The sequence below is a fragment of the Panulirus ornatus genome, chromosome 65 (assembly GCF_036320965.1).
Source record: "Panulirus ornatus isolate Po-2019 chromosome 65, ASM3632096v1, whole genome shotgun sequence".
NCBI lineage: Eukaryota > Metazoa > Arthropoda > Malacostraca > Decapoda > Palinuridae > Panulirus > Panulirus ornatus.
Genome location: NC_092288.1, coordinates 9,015,001 through 9,035,000, shown reverse-complemented (window position 1 = coordinate 9,035,000; position 20,000 = coordinate 9,015,001). Strand labels below are relative to the sequence as shown.

General features: G+C 48.8%; 1 protein-coding gene across 3 annotated transcripts in view; it reads right to left on the bottom strand.

Annotated features, from left to right (window-relative positions):
- Window positions 1–20,000, bottom strand: part of LOC139746517 (uncharacterized) — an 867,914-nt gene that overhangs the window by 34,206 nt on the left and 813,708 nt on the right. For all 3 annotated transcript variants that reach the window (XM_071657834.1, XM_071657832.1, XM_071657833.1), the window contains 2 exons: window positions 18,053–18,284; window positions 3,638–3,772 (listed from right to left, as the gene is read on the bottom strand). In XM_071657834.1, coding sequence (XP_071513935.1) covers window positions 3,638–3,772; window positions 18,053–18,284 — 367 coding nt within the window. The remainder of the gene's footprint in view (window positions 1–3,637; window positions 3,773–18,052; window positions 18,285–20,000) is intronic.

The window sequence follows — 20,000 nt, the reverse complement described above, 5'->3', positions numbered from 1 at the left end:
ATCGATTTTAAAACGATAAGATAAAATAGGATAAGAGACAGATGTCTGCAGACGAAAGAGAAGAGAGAATGTACACAGCTTCACTGGACGAGGAATGAAGACCAGTGTGGAATAGTGTGTCAATGTATAGTTTCGTTTTCACATCTTTTTTTTCACCAATGATAATCTATTTACTGATAAAGAAATAATCACATGATTCATTGTCTTATTGCTGTCATCTCATACGTCAGGAATCAGTGTTGCCACGTCCCACACACCTGTGTTCACAGCAGACTTGTATAATCTTCGAATCACGTCTTGTTCTCCTTCCTCTCTCTCTCTCTTCTTCTCCTCATTCTCACTTCTCTCTCTCTCTCTCTCTCTCTCTCTCTCTCTCTCTCTCTCTCTCTCTCTCTCTCTCCCTGAATACCTTCTCCCTTCACCTTTCTCCTCCTGATTCTTGCCCTCTGTACATCATCATCATCTTCCTTTTTAAATCTCCCCCGATCCATTCCCTTCATGTCTTAACCTTGTGCCCTTGCTATCTTTTGTCCTCCAACCCCTTCTTTCCTTCTCCTCCTCCTGCATCTCCTCCTCCTCCTCCTTCTCTATCCACCCTCTTCCTCCTATCCACCTCCCTCCTACTCTGTCCCCGCGCGTCGGGTTAAGAGCGAGGAGCCATAACCTTTCCACTTACGGCTAATGATCGGGGTTCCCCAAGCCTGCCCCCTGTACTTAACTATTGCTACCCAACTCGCTCCAGCCCCATTCCTGACCACCCCTTCCTCCACCCCCTTGGGTCGTAATGGCCCCGTCCCCGGTCCCTGCAACACATTGGCCCCATCCACGATCCTTGGGTCAAACTGGCCCCATATTCCCGGCCCCTGAACCACAGTGGTCCCCCCTGTTCCAGACCCATGGACCACAGTGGCCCCTGTCTCTGACCTCTGGATAACGGTGAGCCCCCCTCCCCCGCCGTCTTTGATCAGTGGAACACCATGGCCCAGGTCATGACCTCTGGACCATAGTGGCACCATTTCTGACCCCTCTCCTGGACCACGGTGACCCAATTTTTCATTCCTGGAACACGATGGCCCGGACTATAGGGGATGAGGTGAGGGAGGGGGGTCTATTTCCAGTTCGTGGGTCCCAGTGGCACCATTCCTTATTCCGAGATTAGAAACGGCTCTCTCTCTCTCTCTCTCTCTCTCTCTCTCTCTCTCTCTCTCTCTCTCTCTCTCTCTCTCTCTCTCCTAATTCACATACCCCAGTGAGCCCATTCCTGATTCTGAGAGAGACGGAGTGGCTCGATATCCGAGTGCTAGGGCTGTGGCGGCCCCCTAGGGCTCTGAGTTTTCAGACAACAGTCGCCCTATTTCAGAGGCCTTCCGCCCCGCCGCCCCGCACAATAGTCTTGCCCCTCAAGATCATCGTGGACCTGATCACGCCTCCCTACACCATGGTTCCACCTCCTCCTGTGTCTTCGGCACGATGGTAAACCTTCCTCTAATAAACTCCTGCCCTACGCTGGCTCTACGGCCGCTCTCCCGGAGTCCGATTTCCGGATCAATACGGTTACTCGGCCTTAATTTTTTCCCTAAACCACAGTGAGGGTCTCTCTCTCTCTCTCTCTCTCTCTCTCTCTCTCTCTCTCTCTCACACACACATGTCGATGGGTTCAAGACTCGGTTCGAACCGACCCATAGACTATCCTACTCCCTTAATTCCAGGTTGTGAAGTTCCTTCTCTCTGTCTGTCTGTCTGTCTGTCTGTCTCTCTCTCTCTCTCTCTCTCTCTCTCTCTCTCTCTCTCTCTCTCTCTCTCTCTCTCTCTCGTGTCGTCTGGAGCACGTCAGACCAGTTTCCTGCCTCTTAGTCCATGGGAAATGACGACTCTTGCCGCCTGAACTGAGCTGGACTCAAGTTCAGTCCCCTAATTCATAGAGGCCTCGTTCCTCCTGGTCCTACTCCCTCCTCCTAGTCAACCAGGGAGAGTCAATTCTTCTTCTCGAACTGGCTTCTTTACTTTCCCCAGCTAGACTGGAGCTTGAGTGACATTTTTTTTTTTATTTTTTCGTTCACAATGGCCCTATTCCTGACCCCCCTGGACCACACTGAACCCCTGGACCACACTGGCCCCCTGGACCACACTGATCCCCTGGACCACACTGGCCCCCTGGACTACACTGATCCCTGGACCACACTGATCCCTGGACTACAGTGATCCCTGGACCACACTGGCCCCTAGACCACAGTGATCCCTGGACCACACTGGCCCCTGGACCACACTGATCCCTGGACCACAATGATCTCCTGGACCACACTGTACCCCTGGACCACACTGGCCCCTGGACCACACTGGCCCCTAGACCACAGTGATCCCTGGACCACAGTGACTCTAATTCCTCTTTATAGCGTAACCTCGAAACTGCTGGAGGTCTACAATAACAGCCTTTGGGTTACAGTTTATAATAACAACAACAACAACAACAACAACAACAATAATAATAATAATAATAATAATAATAATAATAATAATAATAATAATGATAATTAATAATACTGATAACAACACTGGTAGTAGTATCAATAACAATAATAATAACAACAGCATTAATACTAATAATAACAACAATAATAATAATAATAATAATAATAATAATAATAATAATAATAATAATAATTATAATAATAATAATAACAATTATAATATTAATAATAATGATAATAATGATATTAAAAGCAGTCTTCTCCTTCGTTTTCCCTCCTCTCACATCTGCCAAACAAGAGCCACCCACCCCCGCCAGCAGTCAAGCTCTCCCCTCACACGGCCGAGTCTCCCAGACCTCCGGGGAATGACCTCTAATAATTACCCTCGGCAGCCTATCCTCCAGGAAGAGAAGGGAAAAAAAAAACATTTTCTTAGGATTCCCTTGGTTCTCTCTCTCTCTCTCTCTCTCTCTCTCTCTCTCTCTCTCTCTCTCTCTCTCTCTCTCTCTCTCCTACTTGTCCCTTACCTGTCGAAGCCGGCGTCTGTCTGTGTCCTTAGCTCGCTCGCAACACGGGGTTCTGGTGGCACTACTCACCTACAGACGAGGGTTCTGGTGGTACTACTCACCTACAGACGAGGGTTCTGGTGGCACTACTCACCTACAGACGAGGGTTCTGGTGGTACTACTCACCTACAGACGAGGGTTCTGGTAGCTACCACCTACAAACAGTCGGCACTACTCACCTACAGACGAGGGGTTCTGGTGTCCTAACTCACCTACAGACGAGGGTTCTTGGTGGCACTACTCACCTCTACAGACGAGGGTTCTGGTGGCACTTACACACCTACCAGACGAGGGTTTCTGGTGGCTACTACTCACCTACAGACGAGGGTTCTGGTGGCTCTACTCACCTACAGACGAGGGTTCTGGTGGTACTACTCACCTACAGACGGGGTTCTGGTGGCACTACTCACCTACAGACGAGGGTTCTGGTGGCACTACTCACCTACAGACGAGGGTTCTGGTGGCACTACTCACCTACAGACGAGTTCTGGTGGCACTACTCACCTACAGACGAGGGTTCTGGTGGCACTACTCACCTAAAGACGAGGGTTCTGGTGGCACTACTCACCTACAGACGAGGGTTCTGGTGGCGCCACTACTCACCTGCAGACGGGGTTCTGGCGGCAGTGCTCGGCGATCTTGTGGCACTTCATGGGGTCCCTGCCGGAGTGCCGCTCGGCGCAGGTCGGGTGCAGCTTCCTCATGGCAGTCAGGCACTCCCCGTCGGGGTCGCTCTGCCTGCAGCGGCAAACGAACCAGAACGAGGCAGTTAGTGATGGTGGCATCGCTGGCAGAACACCGCCATCGCACGGCGGGTATATTTTCACAGTCACCAAATACAGACACTCAAACTCTGACTTGAAATATTCAGAGGTCTCTCACTGACTTAGAATATTCAGAGGCATAGTCTCACTGACTTTATTTAGGTAGAAATGACAGATTAATGAGACAGGGGAAAGCCATATGTGGAAGAATGGTTTTGACTCGAAAAGAAAACAAACAGTGTGTTTTGAAGTGAGATTTCTAGAGGGACAGACTTTGATGAACTGCGTCAGGATACTGGTAGCGCGAAGTCGATCATGCTGAGCAAATTTAAGCAGAAACAGAAAGTTATGCTAGTCCGGGTCAACCTCCCTATAGGAAGGTAAGAAAGATGACTTAATAATCATCTGGCCATACGTAGGACTTACCTCTAAAAATAACACTTCCTTTATTTATTTATCTGTAATTTCCCCACCCCCAATTTTTGTGAAAGAGTCCTGGTATTAACTGGAGCCTATCTCAAGGCTGCTCTACTTCCAGTAGCATGGAAGTGTAGACTCCTTTCAAGTGAGAAGTTCTTTGATGAGATTGTGCTCTCCCTGTGTCCCAGCCTCGCCAAAGGTGACTTTTCACTCGCGGTGCAGCCTCGGACAAGGAGGAGTTCAGTAGCACCCATATGGGCCAATGGCTTCATGGTGCCCTTGCCCGTGTGAGAGAGTACTGTGGTGGGTGACCAGACACCTTCCTTGACCTTCGTCAGCAGTTTCCTCGGTCCGTCTCGTTCCGAAATTCTCGCGGAACCCTCCATCAGCGTGACGGATCAGCTGGGACACGCAGGCAGCTGGGAGGCGATAAAGGTTTATCTGGCAGTATCAGTCAGTAAAAGACTCGCTTCACTGGGAGATAGTGTGGCACGTCCACGAGAGGGAGCGGTGCGTAAACACGACTGGCTTTGAAAGACTGGAAGCCCTGCAGGTCTGGAAGCATCATGTTTCCAGGATGAAGTTGATGGTCCGTTTTCTTTTTGTTTCAGGACCTCCAGAAAAAAACAAAAAAAAGAAAAAACTGGGCCAATCCAATCAGCAGTAACCCCTTTTTATCTCTGCTGCCATCTCTACTGGCTCGTGGGGGGTGTTATCTCTCTTCCGTCCCTCATTTAAGAGGAGCAAGTGTGTCGAGGTCTCAAACGCGAGTGTCTTGAGGCGAAGAAAAATGTCAGCTTCCCCTTTTTGACGCCCGTTCGCTAAGGGTGCGGCTGAAGGCGTCCGGGAAGAACGGAGGAACGGCGAAGAACAATGACGATGATGATCAAAAGAAAGATCTCTCAAGGGCTGATCCATTCGGGGTGTGAGGGGTGAGGTAGGTAAGGGGAGAGACAATAGCTGAAACCAGTAACAAACTGGCCGGCTCCTCCAGCCTGGTCTCTCGCTAAACTGTAATCTAACAACGAAGGGGGAAAAAAAAACATCGTTGTTGCTTTGACTCGACAGCACGAAGGAGAGATCTCCTGGTCTGTGCCAGCAACACCGCCGCCACGCGTGGAACGAATCTTGTCCACAAAAACCACGGCGAAAATTGAGCATTTTGCTAAACTGGTTGTTGACCTGTTTACTTCTTCTTTTTCGCTCACGTGTTTTTGCCGTTTCCCCGCTGGAAGGAGACGAATAAGCTTGGCCCTTTCCTCTGTTCCTTCTTTCTGAGGGTCATTATGACAAAGGAGAGGTGGATTTCTAGGCTCCCCGTTCCATTTCCTTGTTACTCAACAAGAGACCACAAACACACACAAGAAGGTGGTGACACAGGCGGTTTGGTCAGCGAGTCAAAAAACAAAAAGCCCAGTGGGACGGGCGTCGCACCGGGAGACATCAACACCAGTCAAATAAGAGAGCCGCTCTGCCACCTGCCGGCTAATAAAAGACTTCGCCGACGTCGACTAATAATAGTCTTAGTTAATGAAGGGTCGACGAGCGGGTAACTCATATACACACACGGGCCCGACAATAAGCTACGCCGGGGGGAGAGATGAGGAGAGAGAGAGAGAGAGAGAGAGAGAGAGAGAGAGAGAGAGAGAGAGAGAGAGAGAGAGAGAGAGAGAGAGAGAATGTCACACTCTAGCACCCCACAGCCTGACTTTGCACATCCCCCCACAACCCCACCCCCCTCAGGTCATTCCCTGGTGCCTCCTCCGCCTAGGTACAACAGCAGCTTCGGGGCCGACACCTTCGCCAGGTGCGACACCTTCGCCAGGTGCGACACCATAATACCTCTTCGCTGGTTCGGTGTTCATAAAGAATTTAGGACTGGGTCGTCCCTCTCCTCATAAATGGTCTTCTTGTCTTCTCGTTTTCTTCTCATGCTATCAAGGAAAATGGGATAATTGTAGTCGTCTTTCCAGAGGTGTGGGGGTTGGTTGCAACTCGGAAGCTGTTTTAAGGGGAATCGAACTCTCGGATATATATATATATATATATATATATATATATATATATATATATATATATATATATGCTCAGGTGTTACCGGACTCAGCCTATTCGGGGTTATTACAACCGCAAGGGAAAACGGTCAACATTTTTTTTCCCTTCTCATTCTAGGGCTGTTTACATTTCCTTTCCACTGGAGGTACAGCAGCCTTGGGCGGCAGTATAGCCTTTAGGAAAAGGAACTCTCTCATAGAAATTGGTCCTTGGGTAATTATGAATAGAATTATATATATACTTATGGACTCGATTGAGTAGTATGCAAAGGAGCCTGGAACACAAACCGTCCCCATTCCCCCCGCCGCCCGATCAACCTACTCGCTAGCGATAGAATGAGCAGCTTACGTGGAAAACGCGACCCTCCTGGAATTTTCCCAGTCTGCCACGCGACTCACGCACACACACACACAAGCAGTCGGGCGGGATGCGACGCCTCGTAACGGAAGCGTCACCAGCTGTCTCCTGCAGCGGGCGGTCCCGAGACGGCTTCATTAGGTCTCGCCCCGAAGTGCGTACCATGCATGATGCGAGGCCGCTCCTCCACACCGGATTACCAGATGAACTGAAGGAGAATTTTGTGCCAGCGGTACGGTGTTCGGATGTGGCCCTGGCCGGGCGGGGAGTCGAGTTGCAGCCATCATATATATATATATATATATATATATATATATATGTGTGTGTGTGTGTGTGTGTGTGTGTGTGTGTGTGTGTGCGGCTATGTGGGTATGCACGTATCCACAACCTAATACGTTAGCAAGACAAGCACGACCATTAGCCTTAATTGCACTAATGGCTGCTTCACTATGAGGTACATGAACCTTAGCTAATGACACTCTGGGGCGGACATTCCTTCATTCACATCTTAATGACTCGACATTTATCGTAATTACGGTAATGATGGCAGTGCATAGTGCCATCTGCGTCTTGATCCATACGACTATTATAGCATGGAACTTGGGTACTGGTGAGTTATTCCTTCCACCTATGTTTTGGCGTATGTTTCTTCATATGTGGTGATTGATATGGCAGAAGCAAAATATGCTCCATTCCAGGTATTCCTGGACGGCAGGGAAAATAGAATACCAGAAAATTAATCAAAAGGTCAATTCTACAGCTTCTCCGGTGTTCTCAGGCCCGACTTTCACTGGTAGATAGGTTATAGGAAGACAGATGGACAAGAATGAGGAGAATTCCAAAGCTGAGCTGTTCAGGGGAAGAAGCAAGTATCACAACGGTCCATCTTCGAGTGGCTGGTCGCCACACACACACAAAAAAAACTGTGGGAAGCAGCAAACATATGCGAACCACGGGTCTCAAAGAATATATATCTGATTTTCAGGCGTCTGGGGTTATACAGCTTCGTTTCAGCCAAATATGAACTAATTTTCAATCAAAATCTCTTTGCAAACACGTCCGGTATCAGACGATATTAGAGAATACTCCATTTTCTAAAACTTAAGAGATAACACGTCTCACACTAAGCAAATGAATGAATAAGAATAACAGGCGTCACTCTACGCAAAGAAACCACAAGATGGTGTGAAAAAAAAACAACAAGTCCATCTTCAAATGCAACATAAACGTCAACATACAATGAAAAAAAAAAATGGTAAAGACAGACTGTAAAAAAAAAAAAAAGAAAATGGCAAGACAGACAGAAAAACAAAATAAATCGTTGTGGGAAGAAAGCTTATGATATCAACGCCACGCATTATCATCAGCCTTTGAGGCTGAGTTATTGCCGAGATGGTGAAGAGCCAACTTGATTACCTCTCATATGACCTCATTAGCATGCAACGATTACCTCTGGTGCTGATTGCCTCGCTAGCGGGGGGAATATTGCCGGGGGCTCAAAATACACATGGCGTGGCAGACCTATGGCTCAGGGAGGCGGGCGTGTCTCCTCAATCCTGTGTTGTCTTATCTTTCAACGATGTTTTGGACGAACGGTCTTTTATGTTCTTGCCCTTATCGCTAATGGCTCTTATCGCTAGTCTTTGCCTGTCGCTACTCCTCCCTTATCGCTCTTTCTCCCTCCATAGAGCTACTGCCTCTTATCTCTACATCCCTTATCTCTACACACAACCCCACCCACTATCACTACTCCCCTCATCTTTACTATCCTTTTTCCACTTGCCCGGACGTTATTTTCGTTTTCCTGCCTCACTGACTACTTCCTTGCTCACCCACAGACCCACTGGCTACTTCGCAGCCCAACTGTGGACCAACTGGCTACTTTCTTCACTACCCTACAGACCTAACTGCTACTTTCTAGCCCACCTGTGGACCAACTGGCTACTTCCTTACCTACCTACAGACCTTTTGGCTACTCCCCAGCCCACCTGTGGACCAACTGGCTACTTTCCTCACCACCCACAGACCTAATTGCTACTTCCCAGCCCACCTGTGGACCAACTGGCTACTTTCCTACCCACCTACAGACCTACTAGCTACTTCCCAGCCCACCTGCGGTCCAAATGTCTACTTCCCTGTCCACTTGCGGACCTACAGTCTACTTCCCTATCCACACGTACGGCTGGGCCACCAATATGAATATGTGCCATCTTATGCCAGTACGTTCGTGACTCCCTACTAACTTGTCTACCTATCTACCTTCGCATCTACCTGTCCACTTAACTATTTACGTACATCCTAATCAATCTACTCACCCATTCGTTTACTTATATTCCTACTTACGAGCCCACGAACGTGCTTACGAATCTGTCGACGTACGTACATGAGCTACCTACGCACTCACTCACCTAATGCCCCATCTACCTACTTATAACTTACCAACTTAACTCCTGACTTACCTAAAGTCCCACCTACTTACTTTCACGTGCCCATGTGCGATGTCCATACCTAACTACCACCTGTTCCAACCATGACTTATTCATGAGGCAGGTCTGTACTGAGAGACGAGGCTTCTCCCGCCATGAGGAGAGAGGAGGGGTCGCCTGTCCTGAGAGACGAGGTTCCCCCACCCTGAGAGACGAGGCTTCTCCCACCCTGAGGAGAGACGAGGGGTCGCCTGTCCTGAGAGACGAGGTTCCCCCACCCTGAGAGACGAGGCTTCTCCCGCCCTGAGGAGAAAGGAGGAGTCGCCTGTCCTGAGAGACGAGGGTTCCCCCACCCTGAGAGACGAGGCTTCTCCCGCCCTGAGGAGAGAGGAGGAGTCGCCTGTCCTGAGAGACGAGGGTTCCCCCACCCTGAGAGACGAGGCTTCTCCCGCCCTGAGGAGGGAAGAGGAGTCGCCTGTCCTGAGAGACGAGGGTTCCCCCACCCTCAGAGACGAGGCATCTCCTGCCCATCCTGAGAGACGAGGCGTCTCTCTGCTCTTGCTAACGTATTTCTAATCCCTGTAGCGCTGCTCGGATCTTTAGCGCAATCTTCTGTTGACGGTGGTGTGTGTGTGTGTGTGTGTGTGTGTGTGTGGAGGGGGGGAAGGGGGGTCATCACCCCCACACAAACACACCTCGCCCCCTCCAAGCATCGAGATATCGAGATCATTATTTCTCTCGGTCAAGACTTACTTCCGGGTTATGTATCAATCGCTGGTTATGCATCGCTTACGGGCGGTTGTTGCTGTGTTACTAACGGGTTACGTACGTGATTCTTATCTGTTAAACTGGACGAGTTGATTTACCTCTTTGACTCAATTTGAAGGATGTGTGCCACAGGAGAAATTGTCGCGTACCACCTGGGCGGGTTACCGTGTATACCACCTGGGCGGGCCACCGTGTTTACCACATGGGCGGGCCACCGTGTGTACCACATGGGCGGGCCACCGTGTGTACCACATGGGCGTGCCACCGTGTTTACCACATGGGCGGGTTACCGTGTATACCACACGGGCGGGCCACCGTGTGTACCACATGGGTGGGCTACCGTGTGTATTACATGGGCGGGCCACCGTGTGTACCACATGGGCGGGCCACCGTGTACCACATGGGCGGGCGGGCGGGGCCGGTGCTCATCTCTGGTGAGGTCTGCTCGCATCATAATCATATTCCGTGATCAATACCCGGGGACGCCGGTCCCCCCAACCCCCCCTCCCTCCCTCACTCCCTGCTGAAGCCACACAAGGTGTGTCTTCCCCGCCAGGCTTGCCACGCCACCTTCCCCACGCCAGCCTTACCACGCCCTCCACGCCAGCCTCCCCACGCCCTTCACGGCACCCTCCCAACGCTCTCCATGACACCCTACCTATGCAAGCCTTACCATGCCCTCCACGCCACCCTTACCACGCCCTCCACGACACCCTCCCCACGCCAGGCTTACGAGGCCACCCTCCCCACGCCCTCCACGTCAGCCTTACCTTGCACTTCACGCCACCCTCCCCATGCCAGCCTTATCACGCCCTCCACGCCAGACTTACCCGCCCCCCTCCACGCCACCCTTCCCACGCCACCTACGTACCCCCACTACAGCCTTACCACGCCAAAACTCCCTCCTATAACCGTATTTTTTCTCCCCATTTCCGTGTATTTCTCATGGGGAGGAATTAGAGGAAAGGGGGAAGGAGGACTGGAGTTAGAGTGGAGGTGTTTGTGGGAGGAGGCGAGGAGTCAGGGGTAGGAAGTAGGTGGAGTGGAGGGAGGAAATGAAGGGAAGCATTACTCGTGGGGGAGGGGCTTGGGTGTGGTAGAGGGGTAGAGGATGGATGTGGAGGGAGGGTAAGATATCTGCCCCCTGGCCTGAGCTAAGCTCCGGTACTTTACGCGTCCAGTCCTCTTGTGTCCAAGACCCCCGAACTCGTCCTTCGTCCTGGAGCCATACGTTGGTGCCTGCGTCCCTCAGCCCGGAGGCTGCTGGTTCGACCCAGCCTGATTCGACCCCAGTTCTCACCCACTAAGTACTCACTCCGCCCACCATCGCTTCTGCTGTCTCTTAAATATACGTCTCTGAAACTTACCTTCTAAGTCTCGCTTTCTCAAACGTTCGAGTCGTACTCCCCTTCCCACCCCAAGATGACCTATGTGGCTTTCTCAGCGCCGCAAAGACCCGCTGCTCATCATGTCTCCTCTCCGGTATGACCCGCCTCTGCTCCTCTTCTTCGTCGTGGCGTTGTGCCGCGACCGAACATCGAAGTCTCCAAGAGCATTTGACGGAGCGTCTCTGCTTACTACCATGACCCACCACCCTCCACACCCACTCTGGCGAGTTGGTTCTCAATATAAACGTGACGGTCTGACCAGCTGATCTCACGAGGCTGCCAGCTGTTTATACAAACACGGCACAGCTGATTTTACTCCAGTGATGCAAATACTCTACGATAATCCTTCGCGGAGTCAGAGGTTGGTAACCCTTGACGATCCAGTCTCTCTCTCTCTCTCTCTCTCTCTCTCTCTCTATATATATATATATATATATATATATATTGATATAGATATAGACATACACATGGAGACACCATTCATAAGCCTGACTGACCTTGACTGCTGTTGATAAGAGATGATAACAGAGCCATTACGCTGTTCTGAATATGAACACACACACACACACACACACACACACACACACACACACACACACACTGTATCTTCCGACTTAAATAGTAACTTTAGATAATAGTATCTCTGGATAACTCAGATATCGTAGGAATTTATTTTTTCATAGATATCAGAAGTACTTTCAGATATCACACAGATAGGACAGGTCTCTCTTCATATACCGCCGGTATCTGTAGATATCGTGAGCATATTTTCCAACACTTAATCATCTCAGATATCTTCAAACAGACTCCTCGAACTGAATCATGTATGTGTTCAGACATCAGCTATATCGTTATCAATCATATATAATTAGAGTCATACATCTTACGTCACTCACACCTCTACACAGGCGTGTTATCTTCTGAAATCGATATCATCCTCTGGCCTAATCCCGATATCATCCTCTGGTCCGATATCATCCTCTGGCCTAATCCCGATATTATCCTCTGGCCTAATCCCGATATCATCCTCTGGCCTAATCCCGATACCCAGGCATGACCTGCATTTTCGGACATTAACACTTCGCCTTACCACAGATGGTCAGGGAAGACCCGTAATAAGTTAATTACTGATGGGTAAATGACCTCCCTCCCTCTCCCTCTCTCTCTGTCTCTCTCTCACCCTCCTTAACAACCTTACATAATCGTGGAGGTGTAAACACTCATCACTCCATTCCTAATGACTCAATCTTTCTGGGAAAATTGGTATCTGGGAGGTGGGTGAAATGACTGTGCTGACGCATGGGGTAGGTGAGGAGGAGGAGGAGGAGGAGGAGGAGGAGGGGGTAGAGGAGGAGGAGGAGGAGGAGGAGGAGGAGGAGGAGGAGGAGGAGAAGGAGGAGGGGAAGAGGAGAAGGAGGAAACAATCATTACATTTGCGTGTCTTGAAGTTAAGTGTGTGTGTGTGTGTGTCAGGCTGTTAAGTGAATCTGTCACTTACATATGACAAGGCTGAAGTAAAGATGTATATATATATATATATATATATATATATATATATATATATATATATATATATATATATATATATATATATATACTGTACTGTGCCTCTTTTTCGGGTGAACGTAATGCGCGTTTTGATGGTGTAGAATGTATAACAGTGGTGATGGGCAGGGGTGAGGTGCGCGGTGGTGGTTCACAGACGGTGGAGTTATGCCATACACTGGCGTGGCCCTGACCACCAGGCGATATACAGATAAACAAATCAACGTGTTGGTGTTCATCTCATTATCTTTCCGTGGCTCAAAATCATCAGGGACTTTATCCGTAAAGATGATAAGCGGTGTGTCGAAAAGAGGCAAACTAGATGTCCCCCTTATCCTTGGGTAAAATCATTTTGCCTATAAGAAGCTGTTCGCGTTCGGAATATCAAGACTATAAAAGCTGGAATATATAAATTCTTGAGGTAGTTTAAGGTCCTGCGAATATAATGGCTGATACAGATGATGGCTGAACTAACAACTGTTGTACTAATAATACATGGCATATTCTGTACCCGGCGGTTAAGTCCAATAAACTCTAATGATTCAATAAATGATTCAAACTTATTACACACACACACACACACACACACACACAATGGTTAAAATCACTATACTCATCGTAATAGATTTAAGAAATTCGGGCCACTATAAATACAGGTCACCTTCGTCCTGAGTACCAGGAACTAGGGGAAGGTCACCTTCGTCCTGAGTCACATGAACCAGCAACAGGCTACCTACGCGCTCAGTACCAGGTACCAGCAACGGGCTACCTACGTGCTCAGTACCAGGTACCAGCAACAGGCTACCTACGTGCTCAGGACCAGGTACCAGCAACAGGCTACCTACGTGCTCAGGACCAGGTACCAGCAACAGGCTACCTACGTGTTCAGTAACAGGTACCAGCAACAGGCTACCTACGTGCTCAGGACCAGGTACCAGCAACAGGCTACCTACGTGCTCAGGACCAGGTACCAGCAACAGGCTACCTACGTGCTCAGGACCAGGTACCAGCAACAGGCTACCTACGTGCTCAGGACCAGGTACCAGCAACAGGCTACCTACGTGCTCAGGACCAGGTACCAGCAACAGGCTACCTACGTGCTCAGGACCAGGCACCAGCAACAGGCTACCTACGTGCTCAGGACCAGGTACCAACAACAGGCTACCTACGTGCTCAGACCAGGTACCAGCAACAGGCTACCTACGTGCTCAGTACCATGTACCAGCAACAGGCTACCTACGTGCTCAGTACCAGGTACCAGCAACAGGCTACCTACGTGCTCAGGACCAGGCACCAGCAACAGGCTACCTACGTGCTCAGTACCAGGTACCAGCAACAGGCTACCTACGAGCTCAGGACCAGGTACCAGCAACAGGCTACCTACGTGCTCAATACCAGGTACCAGCAACAGGCTATGTAAGCGCCACTAGAATATGGACACCACAGCGTTACGTCACCCTCCCCCTAGGGGTCGGGAGGGGAGTCAGGGGTCACAGACGAGGTGCACATGAACCTCAGGTCAAGGATAAAATAAAAGAAAAAAAAGAGGAGGTGACGAAGTATGTCAGGTCCGGCAGAGCCAGAGACCGTGTTTTTTTTTATTATCATTATATTTTTGCGGCTGGAAATAGAAAGGTCTGCCAAGGTCTCTCCTCCTTCCCTACAGCAACCACCTCCTCCCTTAGGAGGGTCAGTGTGGAGGTTGGGTGGTTGGTGTGGAGTGATTGTGCTGCTGCAGGAGACGAAGAAGGGGGTGTGGGTGAAGAAGAAGGAGGAGGTAAGGAAGGTGTGGTGGTGGTTGGGTTTAGGGGGATTGGGAGGTTGGGACGGTGGGTGAGGGCGGGCCTGGAACCCACCTGTCTCGACCTCTTGAATAAGTGATCCACAGGTCAAGACTCATTTCCCGGCAGAGGGCATTATCCCCCCGTCCTGAAGTTACTATACTGCGGTGAAGTGACTGTGGTCCTGAAGTTACTATACTGCGGTGGTTACTGTGGTCCTGAAGTTACTATACTGTGGTGAAGTTACTGTGGTGACGTTACTACTGTGGTGAAGCTACTGTGGTGAAGTTACTACTGTGATGAAGCTACTGTGGTGACGTTACTACTGTGGTGAAGTTACCGTGGTGGTGAAGTTACTACTGTGGTGAAGTTACTGTGGTGGTGAAGTTACTACTGTGGTGAAGTTACTGTGGTCCTGAAGTTACTACTGTGGTGAAGTTACTGTGGTGGTGAAGTTACTACTGTGGTGAAGTTACTACTGTGGTGGTGAAGTTACTGTAGTGACGTTACTACTGTGGTGAAGTTACTGTAGTGACGTTACTACTGTGGTGAAGTTACTGTGGTGAAGTTACTACTGTGGTGAAGTTACTGTGGTGAAGTTACTGTGGTGGTGAACGTTACTACCGTGGTGAAGTTACCGTGGTGAAATGATCGTGCCACGAACAGCACATACATCTGAAATAAGTTACGCAACAAGTCTCGCCTGCATTCCACTGAAGCCAAACTAGAGCGTGAGAAGTGAACCCTTAAAGTCGAAGAGGCTTCATCCCTCAACGGTATCTCTCTACCCATTTGGCAACACTGTGTGTGTGTGTGTGTGTGTGTGTGTGTGTGTGTGTGTGTGTCACCCAGGCTCACTGGCCCAGCGATGGGCAAAAGCCTCATGTGTACTAGTCATAGCGGAGGGTTAAGCATGTCATTAGCCAACTATAGTTTTTTTTATGGTACAAAGATGACACTCGTGTGACGCGAGCTGGCTTGGCCGGGCCATCATAACCTACCACACCCAACGCTTCGCCCGCGACTCTATCCACAATGAGACTCCCTCAACCACCTCTCTCTCTCCTTCCTCTAAACTCCCACTGGAAGACGCGAATGTGATATTCGAAGGGACATCGTGGAACTAAAAACCCTGCTTCTAAGGCCCTCACGAACACGTGTACGTGCGTCTCCCCTTTGACGGTGGTAGACGAACTTTACAACCTCTCAAATGAGGATCTTCCTCTCGATGCTTGGGGCCTGCTTCAAGCAGTGACGAGGATGTGCAGATTTCACGTCTCTCTCTCTCTCTCTCTCTCTCTCTCTCTCTCTCTCTCTCTCTCTCTCTCTCTCTCTCTCTCGATCGACTGCATGGAGGGGGATCGGAAAGCTGGGCCCTCTGTGACAGAACGTCCACCGCTGAACTGAGGGAGCGGATGACTGTACGTGTCTGAGGAGGAGAAGGAGGAGGAGGAGAGTTGGTGGAATCACCGACATCCCCCGTGTCCGAGGAGGAGGAGAGGAGGAGAGTGTGTGGAATCACCGACCTTTTATCGTTCGCGGGTTCGCAGTAGAGCTTCCACACCAGTGGCTTTTATACACTTATATCTGCGGTTTGGTCTGTCGGGCGCGTTGGTAATGGACGGTTGGGTATGAAGGGCAACGAACGAAGAGATCACACGTCCAGTGAAAGCAGGAGTGGATGCGAGTGGCATTAACCAACTGAGCACCACAGGGATAGGTTAATCTCTCTCTCTCTCTCTCCCTCTCTACCTCTCTCTCTCTCTCTCTCTCTCTCTCTCTCTCTCTCTCTTTCTCTCACACACACAAATACAGTATCTATAAAAACTGGTGATTTATATTGCATTACCAGTAATATACATCGTGCTGTCGTGCGTGGTTTTATCGCCTGACGCGCTAAACATTTTTCTTTTTTTTGGAGGTGTTCCGGGCGGCTTTGATTTTGGATCAGGGGATTGCCATTTCCTGCTTGCGTGGTCGCACTGGTTTATCGATGGTTTTATATATACTGTTTTAGTGGTGGTCAGAGTTAACAAGTGGTCCACCTATTGTTCTGCTGCTTTGTTTGCATTGTTTGAAGCTGTTTACAGTGCTGCTTTGTTTGCATTGTTCGAAGCTGTTTACAGTGCTGCTTTGTTTGCATTGTTCGAAGCTGTTTACAGTGCTGCTTGTTTGCACTGTTGGATGCTTTTTTACAGTGCTTTTACCCTGCTTGCTCTTACGATCTACTGCTGATTCACATTGTTTGGGACACTGTTTACAGTGACTTTCTCCTGGTTTACTCTGTTTTCGTACGTTCCTTCATCTTTAACATCAACTGGTCGCGGGGTCTAGTGATTTTTCTCTTCACTGACACCATCTGGTTGTTCATTTTTGCGTTCTTCCGGACATACGTTGCTCCGTTGCTAGTTCGTATTGCATTTGATATGACTTTTCACTGTTTTGATGCTAATCTGAATGATTCATGTCACCACTTTATACAAATTTAGTGTTGATTTATATTACTCTCCTGCTGACTCACAGCTTTAAAGTTTATCAGCTTTACTTATGTGGAGAAATGACACACCAGCACATGACTTACATGTACTTTAGAAGCCTTACTTATAATGTTTCCACTTGTGGGGGGGGGGTCTTTCCACTTTCACAACCTTCATTCACAGTGGTTTACTTTACGGAGCTCCACTCCTGCTGGGTCACACTTATAAAGATTCCAGTTCTGAGGTTTCCAGCGATCGGAGTCTCGACCATAGAGGCTTCATCTTACATCAGATAACTGGATTAAAATACTTCCATTCATGCACGTCCCGATTATGGAGTCTTCAGCAACGAAAGCCACACCCACTGGCGGGGTCGTCGCACGTAGGAGATCTTCTCGCAGAAGACTACCCATCTTCAATGACGGGACTGCTTAAAGAGAACCCGGGTGTTAGGGCCGTGACTCGTGTGGTTTTATGCGCAGACGAGAGACGTTTCTTCAAGCACACGAGATCAATTTTTGGTCCTTATCTTACAACATCTGTCAAAAGGGCGCTGAAGATAACTGGCCCTTCCACCTCTCGCTACCAACTGGTACTTTAACAGACGATTCGGGAAGATGCTAATGCATTATGCTCGCCACCGTCACCTCCCAACCAGAGATCCCATCCCAAAAAATACTGTTTTTGTCTTCTTCCCACAGCGTCCTTGCCTGGGATGTGAGGAGATCAGGGGTGGCATACACATATATGGCTGACCAGTACACTGTCATCCACCTCGACCTTGTGTAACACACGTGATCGCACGCGAGTGAGGGAGGGCAATCACTGGTAACACAGGACGACAAGGAACCACGAGAGAACCTTTGAGAAATCTCTCTGAAGGCGAGGATGGCCACCTGAGTGACCTCTCACACCACCTGGAGCACCCACCTGCAGGCACAGAGGGAAGGCCACCTGGATCACCCAACTGCAGACACAGAAGGAGGGCCACCTGGCGCACCCACCTGCAGACACACAAGACCACCTGGATCACTCACCTGCAGACGCAGAAGGCCACCTGGAGCCTCCGGACGATGCTGACTCGCTCGTAGAACTCCTGGAGGGCTGAACGGCAGCGGTCCGGCTCGCAGTGGGTGTGTTCACACCAGACCATGACCCCGTCCAGCAGCGGGCGGCACTCCTCGTCATTCTGGCACTGGTCCAGGGCCACGTGGCACATGGCCTGGGCCATCTCCACCTGCGACCCCTTCGTCACGTCCTTCTGCCCCGCTGTAGGAGGGAGGGAGTGTTAGGAGCAGCAGTGACGCGGTCGTGTGTATGTGTGTGTGTGTGTGTGTGTGTGTGTGTGTGTGTGTGTGTGTGGACGATGTGGTTGGTGTCGTCAAATGCTGTTACACCCTTGAGGTACACGCGTCCGTGTGTATGTATGTATGTAAATGAGGGTTGCAATTTGCATGCCGGCTCTCATGCAGAGTTCTCTACAATGCAAAAACTAGGTTCTGTTAATCTACGAGTTTCAGGACACATTTCAACATAGGTTACAGTTAATGCTATGTCTACGTGGTAAGGATTAATCATATCTTTTATCCAAATGCATAAGGAAATTCCACCATCTAGTTGATAAACATATGGCAAACCATTATAGTCACTTCTATGCTATTAACATCTCCATAACTAGCTTGATGGCCCGAATCCTCTCCTCTAATCTTGACTCCATTCATATATAATGCAAACGAAACTTCATTCGGAGACATTTCTGATACTATTCTTTTTTTTGAGTGCTATTGTAACCTTAGAAGTTATGTATCTACGTTTTCTAAATGTTTCTAATAGTCTACACAATGCAGTTTTTGGTCAAATATCTACCCTTAAATGTAAAATTACTTTACTTATCTATCATCCGTTCCTTTTCAACTGGCTTGAGTCTACGTCTGATGATATATTGTTGGAAACTACCTTTTCTATCCTTAATCATATGTATTTCTAGTAATCCGTTTCTCAAAGTATCATACATTCATTTGGCATTTTGAGCTGTTTGATACAGAAAAGTAAAGTTGCTGATAAATGTATAAAACTCAATGACTTGATTATATATATATATATATATATATATATATATATATATATATATATATATATATATATATATATATATATATATATGACACACTATGATAATCATAAACTAGAGAACTACTCTCTTTTTGTATATTACAACTTAACCACACAGTGAAGGCAACACGAAAGCATGCATGGTGGAGGCAAACACACAAACATTCCCACAGTGCTTGCTACTGGCTTGGAGGAGGGAGGAAGGGCGGCAGCAGCAGACAAGTCTCTTACCACAGTCCGCGTCCTGGTCTTGTATGATGAGTGAGGAGGTGAGGTGGGTGGGTAAGGAACTTATCACCCTCACCTACGCTTCCTTAAACTGCGATACTCATCACCTCCTTGTAGGAGTAGTGACTTGTGGACATCACTCTCAAAGGCCCCATGATAATTTTCAGCCCAAAAGGGACAATTCATTTCCAACGGCGAACCCAAGTGAGGGTGTATTTCATTCTTCGTTCGTTCGTTCACCCACCAAGTGAGGGTGTATTTCATTCTTCATTCGTTCGTTCACGCACCAAGTGAGGGTGTATTTCATTCTTCATTCGTTCGTTCACCCACCAAGTGAGGGTGTATTTCATTCTTCATTCGTTCGTTCACCCACCAAGTGAGGGTGTATTTCATTCGCAATATTTACATTAACATTGTTCACGTGGAGAACTACTTTAACTCCCACCACAGTTGTTGTATCATTAACATAATGGCGTTGAGTTTTATACACGCCTGAATTAGTGCGATTTTCGAGTCGGTCTTGCGGGGAAATGCCATTATGGCGTGTTGTGATTATGATTCAGGCTGGCATGTCATTACATTATACACAACACACACACACACACACACACACACAGACACACACACACACACACACACACACAC